The sequence below is a fragment of the Trichechus manatus genome, unplaced genomic scaffold (genome assembly GCF_000243295.1).
Source record: "Trichechus manatus latirostris isolate Lorelei unplaced genomic scaffold, TriManLat1.0 scaffold00108, whole genome shotgun sequence".
NCBI lineage: Eukaryota > Metazoa > Chordata > Mammalia > Sirenia > Trichechidae > Trichechus > Trichechus manatus.
In genome coordinates this window covers 1,133,895-1,155,866 of record NW_004444044.1, presented here as the reverse complement: position 1 = coordinate 1,155,866, position 21,972 = coordinate 1,133,895, and the positions used below count along the sequence as shown (strand labels likewise).

The 21,972-nt window shown below is 37.9% G+C and overlaps 1 protein-coding gene across 4 annotated transcripts in view; it reads right to left on the bottom strand.

Moving 5' to 3' along the window:
- Positions 1 to 21,412, bottom strand: part of ANKRD17 (ankyrin repeat domain 17) — a 203,159-nt gene extending 181,747 nt beyond the window's left edge. For 3 of the 4 annotated variants that reach the window (XM_023737779.1, XM_004383318.2, XM_004383316.2), the window contains exon 1: positions 20,910 to 21,412. In XM_023737779.1, coding sequence (XP_023593547.1) covers positions 20,910 to 21,281 — 372 coding nt within the window. In that variant the 5' untranslated portion in view covers positions 21,282 to 21,412. Of the gene's footprint in view, positions 1 to 1,134; positions 5,269 to 20,909 lie in introns of those variants that run through there. The other variant, XM_023737784.1, reaches the window with a different exon arrangement.
- Positions 21,413 to 21,972: the final 560 nt, after the last annotated feature.

Below are 21,972 nucleotides of genomic sequence, written 5' to 3'. Positions count from 1 at the left end.
ATAAAACAGTATGTGTACTAACCGTTTAATGAGAAATTATTTGTTCTGTAAACCTTCATCTAAAGTATGATAAAAAAAAAAAAAAAAAAAGATTACAACCCAGGAAACCTGATGAGGCAGTTCCCTCTGTCCTGTAAGGATCGCTATGAGTCAGAATCAACTAGATGGCACACAACAACAATCTTTATGGGGTTTGAACACTGGAGGTACTCATTAATTATTACATTCCAGAATAATATGCAATAATTAATGAATATCTCCAATGTGTACAACAGTATAGATATATAATTTCCATTCTTTATAAAAATGGTTAGGAAGGAATCATTAGCCTCAACATGGATGAAGAACATGGAGTAACTTTTACCTAAGTCACATACTAATAAAGCAGGATCCAAAACCAAATTGCCGTACTCAGCTTCAAACTCTTTCCTCATCATTATTTTTACAGGAGAAATATTGGTAAGAAAACAAATAGAAAGGCAATGGGTTATTTTCAAAACGGAATATAATTTTTTGTCATGAATGGAAACTGCCAAGTGCTCACATGCCTGGGGTTTTACGAAATTGGAATCTAACTCTACTTCCTAACTGTGCTTTAATTAAGATTCTCAGGGAAACTTCTGCTTATGGTAGTGAGGTCAGGAGGACTTTTGCGCTTGATTTAAGATTTATGAATCTTAACATTCAACGCTGCCTAAGACAATAAATGGGTCCTCTTCTGGGCTCCATTGGATACAAAACAAATTTGCTCACGCATAAAAGACAAACAATTGCAATACTAATCGCGTTTTTTTTTTTTTATGTCTTGGTATAAAAGACAAGGAGATCTGGTGATAAGGCTAAAGTAGGTAAAAATTTCCTCACATGAAAACATCTCCCATATACGCAACTCAAGTATATTATAGTACTTGGATCTGGTCAAGAGAACTCAGGTACTTGAGTCTTGGTTGGAGCCAGAAAGCAGGGCCATGTGGAAGAGAGGATCTTGGGCTGTAAGGTGGTTATATGGGTACAGAGTAAGAAAAGAGAAAAAAAAGGTACAAGTGAAAAGAACAGTCCACAAAGCGAGTTGGGAATACGTTTCAGAAATCCTGAGATTTAGAAAACAGCCTGGTCAAATCTTTGATACTATACCATTTTATCTAGAATCCCTGTAGCATCTGCTAATCCTACAGAAGAGACGTCATGGAAATATGGTTTGTTTCTTCATTCCCAGAAAAGGAGATGAAAGGGGAAGAAAAGTACAAACATTTCCTATTACTCTAATAAAGTAGTACAAATTTTAAAATTATAGGGAAACTTAAGAACCTGTACATATTCTACTTAAATACCAAAGATTTAAACCAGAATCTAATCCTAAAACATCATCTAAACCAAACAACTAATCCTTTGTGCAATCTCCATTACAGAATCTCAACTCCTCAGCCTATGCTTAAACATCAGGAAAAAAAAAAAAAAAAACTCTCTAGAAACTTCTGTTACACAGTTCCAAACACTGTCCCCAAAGCTATTACCCCATTGCGTCCATCCAATTTATAACTCTACTCCTTTAGGAGAATCATAAAATGCTCACTGTCACATTATAGGTGAAGATGGTTATCATATCCCAGAGACTTCCCTACTTCATACAGATACAGATAATTCTCAGTTCATTCAGTATTTCCACAAATAACACATTCTGAAGTCTTCTCACTATCCCAGTAGATCTTCTCTGAATTATGTTCAAGTTTGTTTTTTTGTCTTTTAATCTCTTTAATACTATTCATGTAGAGGAAAACGCAACTCACTTTATTTCTCATGCACACTGGGATGTAAAAGTGAAAAGTGCCTTTATTAACTCGTATTTTTATAAGAGAGGCTCTATGTATGGTCTTTGTAGCCTCATCAAGATGTTCACAAACCCAGCCTTTAAAAATCTGTCTGAAATATTTATTTTCCTGGGACTATGTTACCCATAGTTTGTGGTCTTCTTCTCCATGCAGACTTTTATGTTGTATGTGTGGATAATGCTCCTTCCAAAGTACTTTTTTTAATACATTAACCACACTGTAATACACATACTCCAAACTTATCAACTATCTTGTTATCCGACATTTCACATTTATCATGATGGTAAAAAAAATCTACTACCCGATTATTTTGTGCATTAACGAGGCAGCAGGCATGGCAGCAAGGGCTGTGGAGAGGCCCCTCCCTTGAGGAAGGTCCCTGGGCAGCTTCCAGGAAGCTAGGCGGCACTGCCCTGAGCCCTCCACTCCCTTCTGCCAGTGGGGGCAGCGGGTCCAGCCTCCTCCATGACCATGGCCTCCAAGCAGATCTTGGCCTGCAGGCAGCCTAGATGGCAGAGCAGGCTCCAGGACTGTGAATGAAGGGCTTGCAGGGGCGGGGGGAGTGGAGCCCTGGAGGCGGCTCCTCAAGGGAGGCTCTGACCCAGCACAGGAGGAAGATGAAATGGTTAAGCCACATCACACAGTCTGGCTTTATCCAATTTTATTTTTATCTCCTCCAAGCCTCCTTCTCCACAGAGAGATAATCAATTATTGCACTTATCACAGTGATGAGCATATCAGTAAATCTTAGCTGTTATTAGTTCTATGATCATATTTTCAAAAAAAATCAGGCAAATGGAAAGTCTGAAAACAGAAAAACAAATCCTTCATTTTCACCTAAGGTCAATTTTTGCACAATGACCTACCTGGTCTTTGGAATATAACCAGGTTGATAAGTGAGGAGTGGTGCATACCTGTTTTACAAGCCTGTCTCTATCACTAGTATTTTTAGCTCTTTAATGTCACCATGTACTCTTTATATACCTTCAGGTACCCACTGCCTAGCAAAGCTCACAGCAATAGCTTGATGAGTGTTTGGTAAGGAATAAACGGATGAGGAATGATGGACAATTTATCTCAGATTTTATTAACAAAAATTTAATAACATAATTTAGTATTGAGAAAAAATAATCTTTATTATATAAGGCAGTATTCCAAAGTGAATAGTTTGAATTTGGTTCTAGTTCTAGTTCTACAAATATCATATATCATTTTGGGTTTCTGCTTAAAACAAACGTTGTAAAAGTGGAAGCCAAACAGTAAGAGAAAGAAGAGTAATTCAGTTAAAATTCAATATATTTAATAATCTAATATTAATAGTGAAAAAAGTCCTATACTATTAGCAGAATTAAAAAGAAGTATAATTTGCAATTAATTTAACCAAAATAGATCACGAAGTTCTTTCACATATGGAAAGTAACAACCTGAGCAATCAATCAGTAAAGAAAGAAAACTTCACTTAAAAATTTTCAGTCTGCTACAATAAAAATGTCTAATTCCATCCAGAGAAACAGATTATCTCCACCTAAAATAAATTAATCCACGTGCACAATTACAGCTGAAAAGCTTTACTGGCAATCTATAAATGAATAAAATAATCAAATTAAATGAAAATGAAAAAGTGAAGTGTTTCTAAATTACAGGTGGTTGAATTGTATAAAAAATAGCCAAACATCTTACTAGTCAGTAACCCCATTTTCACAAAGCTCTCCATTTTTCTTCATGCTTCAGTTTTAACAACTAGTATCTGCAGATATCCTGACAGTTCACAAAATGTTTTCACATACATTATCTCATTTGACCCCCCTCAAAAGAAAGTATTATCCTGTCCCTTTTCTATGAGGTTCTCAGAGATTCAGCTTACATGTCATCTTTACCTGATAGCATGAATTAAGGGAGACAGCAGGATCTAGAACATTCTTGCTTCACATTTTTAGCACTTACTATGATGAAACAGGTCATCTACAAGACCTCTGATCTGATGTTCCAGAACTGGTAAATAGTACACTGATTTACTCATAATCTATGGAGGCCATCTCCCGACCATTCATATGAACTTCTCCAAGATGGGGGTTAGAGAAACAACAATATGTACAATAACAGAACAACATTAACCCTTGGATAAAGTCATCTTGGGAAGAAGTCTTATAACCTGGTATTCTAACCAACTCCTGAGCGTTCCAGAACTACTACTACTACTTATTTGTAGTGACCTAGGGATAAGTCACTACGCATAAACAAGAGTAAGATGTCATTCATGTAGATCTGTAAACAGAACCTAGGGGCAAGATGGAATGAGCTAATGTGCTCTAAAATTTATACAGAACATATTTCTTGAGCAATTACTAGGGTGGCCATAAAAGAATAGTAGGGAAGCAGTGGAATATGGAAGGTAGAGACAGCAGATTTTGATGTAAAAATGCCCATATATGACATTTCCATCATTTACTATGAACTGGAGCAGGTTATTTATTTCTTGCCTTGACTGTTTTCAACCATAAAACGGTGAAAAACTCTATCTATTAGAATTGTTGTATTAAAGGAGACTGTATATAAAGCATTACAACAACCCTGCCACATAGTAAGCACTCATTAAAATACTAGTTATTGGGGTTATAAGAATGTCCAACACTCCTTCCTTTCTCACTCCCACACCCCACCTTTTTGGCAACAAAAACCCTCTCTCTTTGGGAAACTATTCCATGAGGCTCAGGTGAGGATGACCTCTCCTAGTCTACCTCTCACATGGGGTGGAAAGACATGACCTAGGCCTGAACAATACATCAATTTCCTTAGTGACAGTGGCTGGTTCAGGAATGGACACATGACCCAAACTAGGTTAACAAGATTATTTCCAGAACCAGGAAAGAGGGACTTCTTCTTTTATGTTGCTAGTCATAAGAACAACGAAAATCTAGAATTATGTATGTGCAAGACATTAATTGTCCCCCAATATCCACACTCCTTTTCTGCTTTTAGTAAAAGACCCCCTCTACACAAGCATTATATGGGTATAGACCACCTCTCCACAAGTATTATCTGGGTATATGAACACCCAGCAAGAGCTACATATTCTAGGTGTGGCCCTGTAACTAAGTTCTGGCCAATGGGCTGTAAGAGGAAATGATGTTTGCAACTCCCTGGTCAATTCCTAGAAAGGAAGCTCTCTGAGCTTAACTTTCTGTTTCTTATTTCTCATGGGCTAGAACATGGACATGATGCTAGTGAGCCAGATTATACCTTGCAGATGAGGTCAACACTCTAAAGTAGAGCTGTCCAATAAAACTTTCTGTAATGACGCAAGAGTTCTATATCTGCACTTTCCAGTATGGTAGCCACTAAAACCTAAAACCAAACTCTCTGCTGTAGAGTTGATTCCGACTCACAGTGACCCTACAGAACAGAGCAGAATTGCCCCATAGGGTTTCCAAGGAGTGGCTGGTGGATTTGAACTACCAAGCTTTTCCTTAGCAGCCGAACACTTAACTACTATGCCACCAGGGGTCCAGGTAGCCACTAACCACATATAATTACTTAATTAAAATTTAAATAAAAACTAAAAATTCAGATCCTCAGTTACACTAGCTACATTTCAAGAACTCAGTAGCCACATGTGGCTAGTGACTACCATAACGGATAGCATAGCTTAAGGGAAGATGTAGCAATAAGACAGCAGGAATTCAGATCCATGCAAGACCTGAAGGACTATCTCTGAAGTATCACATAAAACAGAAACAAACTTCCATCTTGTTTGAGCCACTTGTGTTTTAGAGTCTCTTTGCTCAAACAATCTATCCCATGCTTTAACTAACACAGCCAACTACAAGTGTAGTGCTGCCATAACAAATTCCTAAAAACTCTGATAAGGCTTAGAGGTCAGGCAGCAAGGAAACATATCTCAGGCTGGAAAGCTAATGACCCTTGTTACGCAGTAGCAAAACATTTGCTAAGATTCTTACCTGCAGTAAACAGTGAAGGCACATCACATGCCTACCAAGCCTCAGAAGCCTACCAATCTCTTAGAAAAACTCAGAATACTGGTGTGTATTGTGATCAACCGCAAATTCTCAGTTAAGAATTCAGCAGTTTGCAAAAGCTTGCAAGTGGCCATCCAAGGCACAACAATTAGTGTCTACTCACCTGGAGTAACAGAGAAAGGAGGAGAGTGAAGAATAGAAAGAGGATAAGGAATGTGTGGCTAACTGCCTCCATGAACAACTGCCTCTTTTGCCATGAGACCAGAAGAACTGGATGGTGCCTGGCTACCGCTACTGAACACTTTGATCAAAGATTCTATAGAAGAATCCTGATCAAAAGGGGGAAAATGCAGCACAGAATTTCAAATTTTAATGCTCTCCAGACTTCCTGGAGCCTTGCAGGTTGGATGAACCCCTGAAACTACTGCCCTGAGATTAATGTTTAAACCTTAAACCAAAAACATTCCCTGAAGTTTTCTTCAAACCAATCAATAGTTTAACTTAACTAGTAAAAAGTGTCTGCCTTGAGCATTATGTTCTTGTAAGAACTATCTATACGGGATCAAGTTGACAACAGCAACTGCAAAGATTAGATAGGAACCTTACACGGCAGTGAATTTATGTTACTGGAGGGGGGAGGAACAACTCAGAAAAGGAGGGTGAGAGTGGTTGCACAACTGGAAGAATGCAATCAATGGCACTAAACAGTACATGTAGAAACTGATGAACTGTTCTGCAGTGTGTATTCTCAACACAACAAAATAAAATTTAAATTAAAAAAAAAGAATTAGGCAGTTTGCAAGTAGAGACAGACATGAAAAACAGTGCTACAAAAAGAAGCTAGCTCAGCAAACTCCAATCTGTAAAAGTCCAGTAACTTGGGGCCTGTTAGGTTGGGAAAAGCATCTCCTCCTGTGTCTCAAATACCAGGAGATAACTTGTGACCTCAAGAGTTCTTTGCCAGATAGTAGCAAAGATCAGACTAAGAGTGCTGCCTTCCCACCTGTGATTTTTGATGTGTCAACTTCATTAAGTTAAACAAAGGAAGAGGTCAACAGTCATTTTGTAGCATACAAATATCTTTTCTCAGTTAATTAAACACTAATTTAGGTGCCAATGTTATTAAAGCCCCTAATCAGTTGACTCTGAGCTAGAGAAATCATCCTCATGCACATGACATAATCAAGTGAGCCTTAGAGACTGGATTTTCCCTGGCAAACCAAACTCCAAACAGTAGCTGAGTCTACAATTGTTCTTCCCTTCCTGGCTGCCTGTAGAGAACAGCTTCGGCTTGTGCCCATGGGTTCCAGCCTGCGTATTCTCTTAACTGGGCTTGCTTAGACAGCCCACTCAGGTTCTGCTTCTCTGGTTGAACTACGATACATTACCCATCTATTATTTCAGATGCCATCAAGGTAGCCAGGAAATACAAGGGAAAGAACAGGCCTAGCACAAAGACCAGTAAATAAGAGAATCAGCAGGTTTCAAAATTATGACTAAAAGAGATCTTTTACTGCAATTAATACCACATGGGAATGATGTAAAGCAAACAGAACAGAAATCTATTAAGTTTTTGAAAGATTTTTACCTCCAAACTTTACTACTGGCCTACAAAAACCTATGAATGAACTTTAAGTAACCACAGACCCCAAATCTATACCAACACACAGGAGGCTAAAAAATTGGCAACTCCTAGGGATGTCATACTCTCTAATGTCTGCTTTGGATGTGGTCAAGGAAGATAACAATGAGGAATCAGCTAATGGACAAAGCCAAAGACACAAACAACAGTCAAAAAAAGCGTTTCTCCCACAAAGAAAAATCAGTTTAACCAAGGAACTTACACCATTACCAGGGCTGAGTCATCACAACTCCTGTCCAGAGTATTTAATTATTAATATGGACAATAACTGCTGTGCACTTCCTCTTCTTTTCTCCAAAGGAGCTTTTATTACAGTTATACTAGTCTTATTGACTACTGTACAAAAGACTGGGCAAAAAAGGGAAACAGAAATTGTTTACTATTTTATAGATTACTGAACTGAGAGAAACCACATTTGGACTGAATTGGAAGGAAAGCTGTATGTAGAAAATGGATGGGATTTTGGATTCTCTTCAGGAAGGAAGAGGATTATGGTTGGAAGACGGGTTTTTAGAAAGGTTGGGTGGCCAGAAGGGTGAGACCAAAAATCAAGAAGAAAGATTTAAATTAGAGATACAAATTTGAGAGTAACTAGCATATGGATCCAGAAACCCTGGTGGTATAGTGGTTAAGTGCTACAGCTGCTAACCAAAAGGTCGACAGTTCGAATCCACCAGGTGCTCCCTGGAAACTCTATGGGACAGTTCTACTCTGTCCTATAGGGTCACTATGAGTCAGAATTGACTCAGCGGCAAGGGGTTTTTTTTTTTTTTTTTTTTGGCTTAGCATATGGACTGGAGCCCTGGTGGCGCAGTGGTTAAGAGCTCAGCTGCTAACCAAAAGGTCGGCAGCTCAAATCCACCAGCCGCTGCTTTGAAGCCTGTGGGGCAGTTCTTCTGCCTATCGGGTCGCTATGAGTTGGAATCAACTCAAAAGCAATGGGTTAGCATATGGATGATACATAAAGACACAAGACTAAATAAAACCACCTAAGAAGAGAGAACAGACATAAGACAGAAGAGCAGTCAGGACTGAAGAGCAGCCAGGACTGAGCAATGATGTACCAAATAATCAAAGGATGTGTAGTGAGAAGCGTAGGAGGAAGTGGCAAACAAGACCAACAAAGAGCAGCTAGTAAGGCAGAAATAAAACAAGAATGAGCGGTGTTACAGAAGCAAAGAGAGGAACATTTTTTAAGAAGCAAGCATTAGTCAACTAGGTTAAATGTTAGTGAAAAAAGTGAGTAAAAAATGGGCAGAACAATTAAATATATATTCAAAAAGAGATTCAAGTATCTTTGGAAAACAAAGTACAAAAGATTCAGAAGAAAATTTCTATGAATTTTGTTTTTAAATCCTGCAGTGAGGAAGGTATTCAGAAGTCACGAAAGAATAATCCATTTTACTACACAAAAATAATTTTCTTCTGTATTGTGAAAACACTGTAAACAGAGAGTATGTATAACAAATAACACCATGAAGAATAACATGACTATAAAAGCACCTACAAATCACTAAGAAAAAGACAGACGACCCTAATAGAAGACAGGTAGTCACTGACTTACGGCATATCAGAGTTACGACGAACCACACTTAACTACTGTCCTTTTAATTTTTTGTGCATCATATCGTTAGTAATACATACTTATACAATGTTGCAGTGCATAATTTGCTAATATTATCATTCTCAGATCTTCACTCACCAATGTTCAGTTTTATGATTTACTGTTCAAAACACAATATAGATTTTCTCAGCTAAAATCAGTGGCTTCAGTTGCTTGAAAACATGGACCCAAACACTAGTCGCTTTGCTACAGTCAACAGGCAGATTTGGGAAGCAGTGGGATGTTACCACGAAATATATGAAGAAAAAAAAGGACCATACAGACAACTCCCACTAATTTTCTGACTTGAAACACCATCCCCATTCCCAGGGATATCCAAATGATCCAGAACCTTTCACAAGTGGAGTTATTACAACTGATAAAATGCCAGCGTCATCCAATTCTTCTTCATAGTCAGAGTAAATTTTCATGATTTTTTTTTAATATATGTACGTGTGTATTAAGGAACCCTGGTGGCACAGTGGTTAAGTGCTCAGCTGATAACCAAAAGGTTGGCAGTTCAAACCTACCAGCCACTCCATGGGAGAAAGATGTAGTAGTCTGCTTCTGTAAAGACTGTATCCTTGGAAAACCTATGCAGCAGTTCTACTCTGTCCTATAAGGTCACTAAGAGTCAGAATCGACTCGACAGCAGTGGATTCTATGTATGCATTAAAATATATCTGTAAGTTTATATGTAATTTTTCAACCTCCAAAGACAAATAAAGATTGGATTTATAAAGATACTAATAATAAAAAGCAATAATAATGAAAACTAAAAAAAGAAAAAAGAGTGAGATATTCGACTTACATCAGAACCAACTTATGATGGAGTCATCAGAACAGAATCCCATCCTAAGTCAGGGACTACCTCTAATAGGTAAAGGATAAAACCTTTAAAAAGGTTTTAGAAAGATTAAAAAAAAAAAAAAAAAAAAGACTGCTCTTTTCAAAAGAAATCCAAACAGAAAATGAATACAAAAATTTACTCAATTTCAATGGTAAAATGAAAATGAAATACCATTTTTTGTGTAACAGATTTAAAAAACTAAGATTCATCATATCCAGTGGCACTCTCATATACCACTGACTGAAATAAAACTTGGGATTATTTATCAAATTTAACATGTATACACCTTGTGGCCCAGCAATTCCATTTCTAAGAATCTATCCACAGAAATAATTTTGTACTTAAAAATAACTAAAAGATGACATTCACTTCAGCATTATATTTGTAATAACAAAAGTAATGAAAACAATCTAAATGTCTACCAACATAAAAGATCAAATAAACTATGAGCATTCATACTATGGAGCATTCATAAATAAATAAAAACAATGAGGCAAATCCTAATGTACTCTCCCAAACACACACACACACACACACACACACACACACACACACACACACTCATTCACTCTCACCAAGAAAGAGAACTGAAACATTTCATACACCCCAAGCTGTTAGGACCATTTACTCTGATGAGAGTACGATAAAAACCTCAATGTATTAACAGACTTTTTTTTAAGCATGACTGCATTTATTAGTTTTTATACTTAAATATATAAACATTACCACAAGATTCATTTCTTGAATTGATATATGCGAAGAATTCTAATTAACGAAACTTTAAGCAGACAAAATTTCTGAAGACTTCTCATCAATGAAACTTTTAGCAGACAAAATTTCTAAGTGACTGTTCTGTGCGATAATCTGACTATTACATATCAAAAAAAAAGACTGAAAGACATATTTCGACAATGATTCTGGAGAGCAAATTATAGAGGATTTTTGGTTCTTTATATCTTTGATTTTATCAGATTTTCTAAAAATATGTATGTTTCTACAAATATATTTGATTATTAATATTACAAAAAACCTACATTTAAAATATATATATTCAACATTCATCTTACATTCTCCTGTAATGCAATTAATATTTTAACACATTTCTACCTGAAGTAATCACAAGTAAACTAATATAAAAAATCCGTTGCAGTCGAGTCTACACAAAGACCCTACAAAACAGTGTACAACTGCCCCATAGGGCTTTCAAGGCTGTAAATCTTTACAGAAGCAGACTGACACATCTTTCTCCCATGGAGTGGCTGGTGGGTTCAAACTGCCAACCTTTTGGTTAGCAGCCGAGCACTTAACCACTACACCACCAGGCCTCCTTAAACTAACATAGATACCTCTTTCCTTACTAAAAGATCTTCTGGGTAAAATTAGGATGGGTGATTCTTTAGTGTAATTTAGTTGTCAAGAACATTCTGGAAAAATATCATGCACAGGCCTCATCTTAAAAAAAAAAACAAACATTAGTGAATATTCCAAAAGACACCCATAAAAGTAGTAAAGTCTACCCTTCTAGTATTCAAAAACATATACAAAATGGTTCCCATGATCCTAGACTAATTCTAAAGGCACACAGTTACACTGAAAACTAACAAAGCCTCTCAAAAAAATAATTATACAGAACTTAAAATCACCATTACAGTTTTAAATTACTAACATCTCAACAAGATTTAAAAATTACAAAACCAGGAATTCTGTCTCAGCATCTTCAAATCCCTCATAACCCATAAATTATTCTAAGTCTCAATAAAGCTCATTAAATAAATTTAGTTAGAAGAGTATACTAGTGAGCAACACTTACACGCTAAAAATCACACAGAAAACTGAATTCTATCAACTGTGCCAAGTTTCCATGCATGCAGGTCTAAAAGTTTTACTAACTACAATATGAATAAAATTACATACAGCTGTGATTTTAAATACAGCTAACTTTTTCATATTCACTGAGAGGGAAATGGTTGAGACTACAGTTATATTTCATTGGGGCAAGATCCAACTGCATATTCATTGTGATCACAACCACTGTAAAGTAAAGCCTATTTTATTAAAAATTTGAGGTACATACTATGGTTCATAATAACAAACGGGTGCTACTTGGTGACATGTATCAAAACATTATTATTACTGTATTATTATGTTAAAGATGTTTTATTATATCCAGAAGTGTTTAATGTTTTTTATGCATAGAAAGGTACACTATATACTAAGACAAACATTTGACTGATGTTAGATATGAACCGTATCTAACTGTTCCAACTTACATACAAATTCGACTTAAAGACAGATTTAGGAATGGTGGAACTCATTCGTAATCCAGGGACTGCCTGTATATAATAAGGTGCTCACAAACGTCCAAATCACATAACATCCTATTTCACAGACCTTATCATGAATGTTAAGCAACGCCATGACTGCACTAGACACTGAAAACAGAAATAACATAGGAAATACTCCATAAATGTTTGTCAGGTAAAAGAATTAACTCCTACCCTGCTATCTCACACTAATAAGAGCTACATTAGCGACTCAGCAACGGGACTATTATTGCCATTATTTCTATATAGGAAATAACAGGGAAACGTGGCATAGAGAAGCAAAGAGGCAATAATGGGGTCAAAGACTAAACTGGAAAAAAACCTGGTGTAACACAGACTTTCCTTTTCTAGTAACGTTCATATTTAGGGTGATAGGAAAGTGGGAAAGGAAAAAAGAACCTCATTTTAATGTATACTTATTCCAAATTCAAAATTAATGAAAGCAATCTTTCCACAAATCTAAAATATTTTTCAAACATCCTTAAACTAATTAACAGATGACCCATGAGGAGAAAAACCCAGACCAAGAATTAATTTTAAGATAGGTCTTTATTTCTTCACTTTTTTTTCTCTTTTCTATTTTTTTGGGGGGGTGAGGGAAGGAGTTAAAAAAAAAAAAAGAAAGGTTAATCAGATGAGCTGATAGCTGCTCAAGGACTTTAAAAAAAGTGAAATGCCCTGCTAGAGAAACACAGTTATAGATTAGTTCCATAAATTTACCATGCCTACTTATACTCTCAACCTCAAGAAATGAAAAATGAGGAGTTTACTTATTTTCAAAATTTAATTAACACTATCTGGCATACCTCAGGATTTTCTCCATGCTATGATGTGAGTAACTGGTTGATCTGAACATTAAGTAATAAGCAATAAAAATACAATTAACAAATAAAATCTGCAGTTGTCCTTGACCATGGATTCCAATCCTGACCATCCAATCATTTTTAAACTATCCCTCTCCAGAACTTCTCTATCATGAAGTCATCTTCATGGTACAGCAGAGTCAGAAATACACATATTTTGTATAGATGTAAAATAGCATTATCTAAAATAAGAATTATGATTTTGAGTATCTCTAATATCTTATTTAATCTTGCTCAGCTTTATGCTGAATTTTTGCCTAAAAAGCATGCTATGTTTCAACAGTACATTATTTTATAGGTTTGACTCATAAAAACCTATTCATCATTTTTCAATCTATTGTCAATAATCCTGCTGTCCACTTCCATTAGCACAATTCATTATGATCTAGCTGCAGGTTTGAGAGAGATTTCACCATTTATCAAAATTGTTTATAAAGACTATATAATATTGGCTCCAGCAGAAATTCCTAAAGTACTGTGATCTTTACATTTGTTCTCCCTGACCCGCTTTTCTCTGGTCTCACCCAGAAGTAAACTTACAAAGACAACACTTTTCAAACATCATGTAATGTTTATGAGTGCTGCATAATAACAGAAGGCAACTTATGTTATGCTTTTAATAATTAGGGCTATATTAATTTGGAGATTCATAGCATTCTTGGGGAAAATAAAATTTAACATTTCTCTTTTTAATAATTAAAACCCCAAATTATCAATCATGATAAAATGGTCCCTATTTCGCTCCACAATTCCACTTCTCCTCCTAATCGCATATGAATAGTTTCCAAAGACTTTAAAAAAAAAAAAAAAAAGTTAAGTGCAGTATCTTAAAGCAGAAAGTATTTTGCTTCTGGATCGGAAATGGAGGGGGATACCAGATAGGTAAGGTTCAAGGGGCTAGAAGGATATTCATATATGCCCATTACCTCCAGCTAACTAATGATTAGGTTTTCTCAAAAGATGAAAACTGTAAAGTTAGGTTTGGCAGAAATTACCACGGATGTTGGTGCCCCCTATTGGTCCTAACAAAAACTTAAATGGTATCAGCAGACACTTCACATACCATTATGAAGTGAAGATTTTTCATCCGTGGTCACGTATGGAAAAATTATAAGGAAGCACATTATATTTGTATTTCCTGACCCATTAAATTATTTTTATAAAAATGCAAAATAAACTATCCTCATAAATGCGGCTACTACTACACTGCCTCAAGCACCTAAAGTGTTTCCCTGGCCAACTGGATCATATAATTAGATGCCAGTCTGAATAGTGAATTTTGGGGAGTCAAAATATGCTGCTTTGATTATTGAACACTGAAAATTTTTACAATGTTCCACTAATCTCAACTAGGTTGATGAGGTTAATAATAGCTAAACTAAATTGAGAATCAGGATACAGTTAAAAAAAAATCTTACAGGGGTCAACAGTAAATATCTGCAACCATGAAGTTTTGTTACCTTAAGACTTGAGATTAAGTGGCTAATAAATAAATATTCATGAAATATTTTTACTTCAGATATCTAACTTCATAAACACCCAGCATACGTAAGAAGCTTAGGCTTACAAAACACACATGGTACTGTGCTATAGGAGAGACAAAGATGAGTAAAAAAAGGTGTCTGCCTTCAGATCTAACAGCCCATAGCAGGCTAAATGGAAACAACTTCATCAATTAAGAGGTGCAATATGAGGATTTGAGAGGAAAGTTAAGAAAAGGCATAGGACTAGCTTACCAGAAAAAAACAGATGAATCTTGGACCCCCTACTTTAAACAAGCCTTCTTGGTTACCACATCACCTTCTTAGTAAGAAGCACTTTCTTAACTCTACACAGTCTAAATAAATGGATGCCAGATTTCTCACCACTGCTATTGTCAGAATGTTTCAAAATAACAAAGGGGGAGGGAGAGAGGAGGTGGTGGCTATAGGCCTCCCTGAATATCTAATATTAAAGTTTTGCATGTATACTATGGAGTTAGGGAAGGGAGAAAGAAGAAAAAAAACTTGTAAGTACCTTAAACAAAATCTTGTGTTTTAATTTTGGGGTATTCACAGCCTAACTAGATACCAAGTTAACAATTCCTATTTAAAAGAAAACCATTTTTGTAGTTTAAGAACGGAAGATAACAATCATGAAAAGTAAAAATCTTGAGGGGTGGGAGAAAAGCAATAGATTGCCTCTAGAGAGGGGACAATACCCCTGCGAATGGGAATGGTGTTAAAGGGGACTTGTAGTTTTTGCTATAAAGTTTCATTTTCTTAACAACTGTCAATTTTAGATGGTGGTTATATGAGTATGTTATACTTACCTGTACTTTTCTGTATTTCTTTTATGTGTGTGTGTATACTTTTTTTTTTTGAGTTTTCAGAACAAGAAAAGTTTGGGGTAGCCAACTCATCTTCAAATGGTTGTTGCGCTACTGCCAAAAAGTACCTTCCCCTACACCATCTAAATTTGTTCTATTATCTGAAATGCCAACATCTGATATGTTGCACTCGACATCATACACCATAACAGAGCATGTGAATAAGTGAGTGAATGAATGAATGAATGAGCAGGCTTTTAATCACACACATCCAGGTAAAGTCCCTGCTGTGCTGCTATGAGACCCTGGTAAAGTTACCAAACACCTTTCTAAGCCAATATTTTTACCTGTAAAATGAATGTTCCCTCCCAATGCCCCAATATAGTGTACTCCTGAAACTAAGACTCATCTTATTCAAGATATACATTTAGCAGTTTAACCTCACTCTCACACCTCCCCAAATGTATATTTAATCACAGGTGCATTTTAAAATCAATGTGTCTTAAAACAGTTTTGCTCATCATCATCTCCTCAGTACAGCACCAATGTCTAGCATATAGCAGATGAACTCAAACATTTGTTGAATAATGAAGCAAATATGGTGGTAACTACTTCGTAAGGTTATGGTAAGAATAAAGTGAAAATATATGAAACAAATTCATTTGTCATGAATTTGATAATATGCTTAACAATACAATGAGGTAGAAGCTACTATTATCGCCATTTATATACAAGAAAACTGAGGTAGAGAGAGGTTAAGTAACTTGTCACAAAGCTGGTAAGTGATAGATCAAGAATTTTAACCCAAACTCCATGCTCTTAACCATTACATTAGATTTGACACTCAGTAGGGCAATGAATATGTGTTAGTTTTTATGTTTTTAAAACATAAATATAACCAAGAGGCTTAAGGAAGTTATCAGGCATTCAACAATCAGTGTCTATTAGTTAAACTGGCCTTGCCCCAATACTTACATAAGATCATCATCACTAAAAGAAGTAATTAATAAACTGAAAGATGTGGAAATGCAAGCTTCAGAATCCAAAAAGGTGGAAGAAACTCTATTTCTTCTCTTTGTTTGCTGAATGAATTCTGGTCCCTTCCATGGAGTCTATTTCAACTCATGGCAACCCCATGTATTACAGAGTAGAACTGCTCCATAGGGTTTTCTTGGCTGTAATCTTTACAGAAAACAAAAATCCTCACAACTGGACCAGTAAGCAACATCATGATAAAATGGAGAAAAGACTGAAGTTGTCAAGGATTTTATTTTACTTAGATCCACAATCAACACCCATGGAAGCAGCAGTCAAGAAATCAAACGACATATTGCATTGGGCAAATCTGCTGCAAGTGTTAAAATGCAAAGATGTCACTTTGAATTATTGAATTGGTGAAGACTACTGAATATGCTGTGGACTGCCAGAAGAACAAACAAATCTGTCTTGGAAGAAGGACAGCCAGAATGCTCCTTGCAGGCAAGGATAGCAAGACGTCGTCTCACGTACAAGGATAGCAAGACGTCGTCTCACGTACTTTGGACGTGTTATCAGGAGGGACCAGTCCCTGGAGAAAGACATCATGCTTGATAAAGTAGAGGGTCAGCAAAAAAGAAGAAGATCTTCAATGAGATGGACTGACACAGTGGCTACAACAATGGGCTCAAGCATAATAATGACTGTGAGGATGGCACAGGACCAGGCAGTGTTTCCTTCTGTTGTACGCAGGGTCGCTATGAGTCGGAACCGAATCGACAGCACCTAACAACAATCTTTACAGAAGCACATCACCAGGCCTTTCTTCCGTGGCACCACTGAGTGGGGTTTGAACCACCAATCTTTCGGTCAGTAGTTGAGCACAAACCAGTTATTCACTTAAAATGTTTTTTACCAAGTACCGTGCTTATGAAGGATAGGCAACAAAAATAATTTTAATTAGGACAGAACTAATGCTTCAAAGATCTTAACATCTAATTTACAAATACTGCTTCACCAATTAAGATATGAAACTGGGGAACAAGAAAGCTTCTCTGAGCTAACTGGGATTCTAACCATTACAACAGAGGCACTCAGAAGGTATTTTTCCATTAAGAAACAAAAAAAGAAATAATTTTTCTTTCTCCCTAATTGTAGCTCCTTCTCAACTTCATTTTTATGTCTATAAATGGATTCTCCCCAGCCCTGAAAATCCTTTCAATACTGAATGAGTAAATCAGTACTAATTCTTCACTAGCTCCCCTTCTCTAAAATTTCTTCACTAGGTTTGTCTCTTAAAGCCTCAGGATCAACTCTTAGTGCATTTAAATTTTAGGCATCTTGAACAAAAATTTTACTTTTGAACTTAAGAGCTATACGTTTAAGAGCAAGGTTTTTTATCTTCGTAATTCCACTTTAGAAAATACTGATGCTGTTCAATTATTATTTTTTAAAATACATTCAGTAGAATGCAATAGTATTTCTTAAATGGAGTAGTAACTCTTCGAATTTCAACATTTTTCTTGTAACTGTCAAGTAAGTAATTCAATTAATGTAGTCCACTAATTTGAAAAGAAGTGCATAATGGCTTTTATGTTAGAAAGTACATTTCTACTTTCAATATTGAAAGCCAAGAAAATTATATATATTTTTAATTTTAGATCTAAGGTTTTGGGTCAAATAGAGGGGGTGGGGGAAAGAGATCCTGGTCTTATAATTTTGTTTCCAGGTATATCTGGTTATTTGAATTATCTGAAAACATAAATATCTTTCTCTGAGATACTAAAGAGAAAATTCAATTCTTAATAACTTATTTTAATGTCAAATAAGAATTTCATTGTTCTTCATCATTTAAAATAAAGCTTTTACTTAAACTGAATCTCCTTTCCTTCCACTTTTCGTTCAACAGATTGAGAATATGCAGCTTTCATTTCTCCAAAACAACCCTACATATTTTTGTTAAATTATCCTTCACTTCTTCATATTAAATAACCTCAAAACTATAACCTTTCATATTTCCTTTTAACCTTTTGATTGGAAGGATAATCAAGGATTATGTTAGCCACTTTTTTTTTTTACTGTGTAGCCTATAACAATGAAGAACTACAAAAAAGACTTAAATACTATGCATATTAGTCACAAGATTTCCTAACTCTAGAAGGTTAAATTTCTGCTATCATGTAGTAAAATGATAATTAAAAGTATTGCATACTTTAAATTCACCCATTTAGCTTATACTGTACAGTGACTGGGGGGTTTATTTATTTTGGTCAAAGGATGGAAGCAGGTGTAGAGAGACACACTGTACTCCTTTTTGTCTGCTTATCTCTGACCATGTACCTGTATAGATTATTTTTAATAGTTGTACTTTATTACACTTATTTCTCCTGACTCATCTTCATAACAAATGACAAACCCATTGTTTATGCCACTATGCAGAAGACAATACAAAGCACATTAAAAACAAACAAAAAAAATTCCCATAGCTTTTGTTACAGTCAACATACCCCATTCCTATTTTCCAAAGACAACACACCTGACCCACAAGATTAACATACCTAAAAATTTAAGGTCATTTTACACGATTTTAAGAAATTACCAAAAGTTTTGCCTATTAGGCCAAATTCCAATGGACAAAACTACCTACGTAGCCAAAGTTTACGGCAGAATATTCTGGTAAATATTGTACTCAACTATCATGATCTTGTTCCAAACCAGAGCTTAATATGTTGGAGAATGTTACTTTGCCCATAGCTGCACTACTGTGTTACCTTGCAATTCACTATTTTTTGAAAGGGGAGGAGGGAAATACAATGACATAAATTATCATAAAAAGCGTACTGGCCTGAGCCATTAGAAAACTACTACTGCTACTATTTCTGCTACTACCCTCTACAATCAGTTTCCTCTAAACCTCGGTTTCCTCATTTTTTAAAGCAAAGAGGTTGGACTAAATTATCTCTAAAATGTTTCTCATCTCTGAACGATTCTAAGTACTGCAGTAAATTTTACTGGATATAAGGATCACGACTTATCTTTCTCTTCATTGTTTCAAATGCAACCTGAGCAATACAATACCCTGAAACGTCCAACTAGGTCAGTATAAAATCTGCTAGTACAAATCTATCCTTAGAACCAAATAACCTAAACAGAAATTACAGCAGTAGGTGTCTATCTCTTTGGTATACATACAGAAACGATTACATCTCTACCTGTATAACTTCTTCCAATCTGAGGTAAAAGAGAATCTGGTCTTCAACTAACCGATAAATCCTTTAAAAGATGTTTCTATATAAAAGATCTATCAGCTATTTGAACAGCGCCCAGGAGCAAATAAATGCAGTTTTCAGAAAAACAGTTGTGTACCTAGATTAAGATCTCTGTTTGTGGAAGAGAATAAATGGCAAGTGGTACTTCTGGATAATTCAGGTGTTCTCACTTTAAAGCTGTTTTCCTTCTGCTACCGTAAGTTACTACTTCTTTCTCCAGATAAAATTTTTTAGCTTCCATCTCAGGGAGTGGACAAGAGAATTACAAGAGAGCTGGCAACTAATAAAGCTAACTCTTAAGCTTGCTGTCAGTATGGTAGGTTTTACTGAGCTTTCGGGTTATATGGCTGCCTTTGAAGAATAGGATCCTGCAACGCCGCCTGTCTGTGGACCCAGGAAAAATAAACAGTTATGAAACCAGATCAGTAGGACAAACCAAGAGACCTCCCTATTCCAACTCACGACAACCAACCCTGGCTCTAAAGCAGACTCTTTAGTGTCCCCTATTATCTGGAAAACAAAAGGTCCTAGCTTAACTCTTCCTCACTAAAGAATTATTTTAAGATGTACATGTACGTACATGTAAGGATCAAACGTATTTGTCACCTATTAAGTTACTTATAATTGTATATGGATATAAGATTATACAAAATCCTTCAGAGATCTAGAAGTAAAGGTTACTTCAGCAGCCACAATTGCTACGAAAAAAACCTGCAGCAGAACAATACGGAAAAGTACAGCTTCTCACGTGTCTCTCACATACACAAATACTTAGCTGAGCCCATTACAACCTTACCTCCCCAGAAAACTGCTCCCCTCCACCTCACAACCGGGAGAAATTTATCAACCTGGACTCGTTCCCCAAGAGACTCATCTACCTATTATCTTACCCCTCCAGCTTTGGTCCCGCCCCCGCCACAGAAATAAGGTGGCCCTACTGGCCCTAGGCAGATCCTCCCAAGTCTGGGTGTGCAAATAGGGAATCTAACCAGTTTCCTCCATCCTTAACCATGTGAACCATCCCAGGATAACAGGCTGTTCACCAACTCTGGGTACTCTGTGGTCCACTCACCCCCCACGTGTCAGCTACCCTCCCGCCGCATTCTCACGCCTCATGATGAAGGCCGGGGGAAAGAATGGGGGTAGTCGAAAGTCCAGGCCCTAAGGATCAACCCACAGGAATCGGTCCCACCGCAAATAACCTCCCACCTTCGGCCTCTACCCTTTACAGTCCCTTCCTCCCTCCTTCCTTTGAAACCAGGCCCTTGCCTCGGAAACCTCCTCTTCCTCGTCGTCGTCCTCTTCTTCCTCGCTGTTGTTGCTGCTCGTGCCGCCACCGCCACCTCCTCCGCCGCCGCCTCCACCGCCGCCGCTGTTGTCGCTGTCGCTTTCGCTGCTGCTGGGGGGTCGGCAAGTCCGGTTACGCTTGGCCTTGTGGTGTTGCTGCTGCGGTGGTTTCTTCTTCAGAAGCAGGTCGCAGACTCGCACCATCCCACGAGGAGACGAGGCCGAGCGAGCCCCGCCGCTGCCGCCAACCTCCGCCGCCACCGCGGGGGGGCCCGCCACAGCCGCCACCGCCGGGGGGCTCCCTTCTCCCTCAGCCGCCGCCGCCGCCGCCGCCGGAACCGTCGCCTTCTCCATCCCAAGGGAAAAAGGGAGGGCGCGGACTGGGGAGGGGTGTGGGGGCTACTCTTTACTGCGACTTCGGCCGCACCGGGGCCGACACAGCGCTCGGTGCCGCCTCTGCCGCCACCGCCTCGGTCACCTCTACTGCCGCCGCCGCCGCCGCCGCTCCGCCAGCTCTCACCTCGTCTCGCGATACTAAGGGCGGGGAGCCCGACGATGGGAGGGAGGGAGCGTGAGGGAGCAAAGGTTGGGGGAGCGAGGAGTGGGGTGGGGGGGGTGGTACCCGTAGAGGCAGACGCGAGTGTCGGGAGACCCAGAGGAAGAGAGACTGGAAAGAGGCGGGGGGAAGTGTGCCTAGAACGGCTTCCGATGGGGGGACGGCGGGGGCAGAGGGGAGCCCAGGTTACTGCCGTAGCGCCCGCGAGCGCCGGTATTGCATCTCTTTCCTCACTACTTCCCCCACACACAGCTCTTCAGCCCTCCCTTTTTCCTTCCTCGCTAGTGACAAGAACGCACCCGCAGGCGGAAGTGCAGGTGACGCCATCAGCCGTCGCCTGAGCGGTGGCGCGCGGGTGGCCGAAAGGCGAAAGTGAGATTTCGAGGGCCGGATCTGGGGCCCCCGTGGGCGGGTAGTGCTGTGGTGCGTAGGGCGGGCCAGGAGGCAAGAGAGGAGCGCGTTCTGGGCTGTGTCGGATGCCGGTGCAGA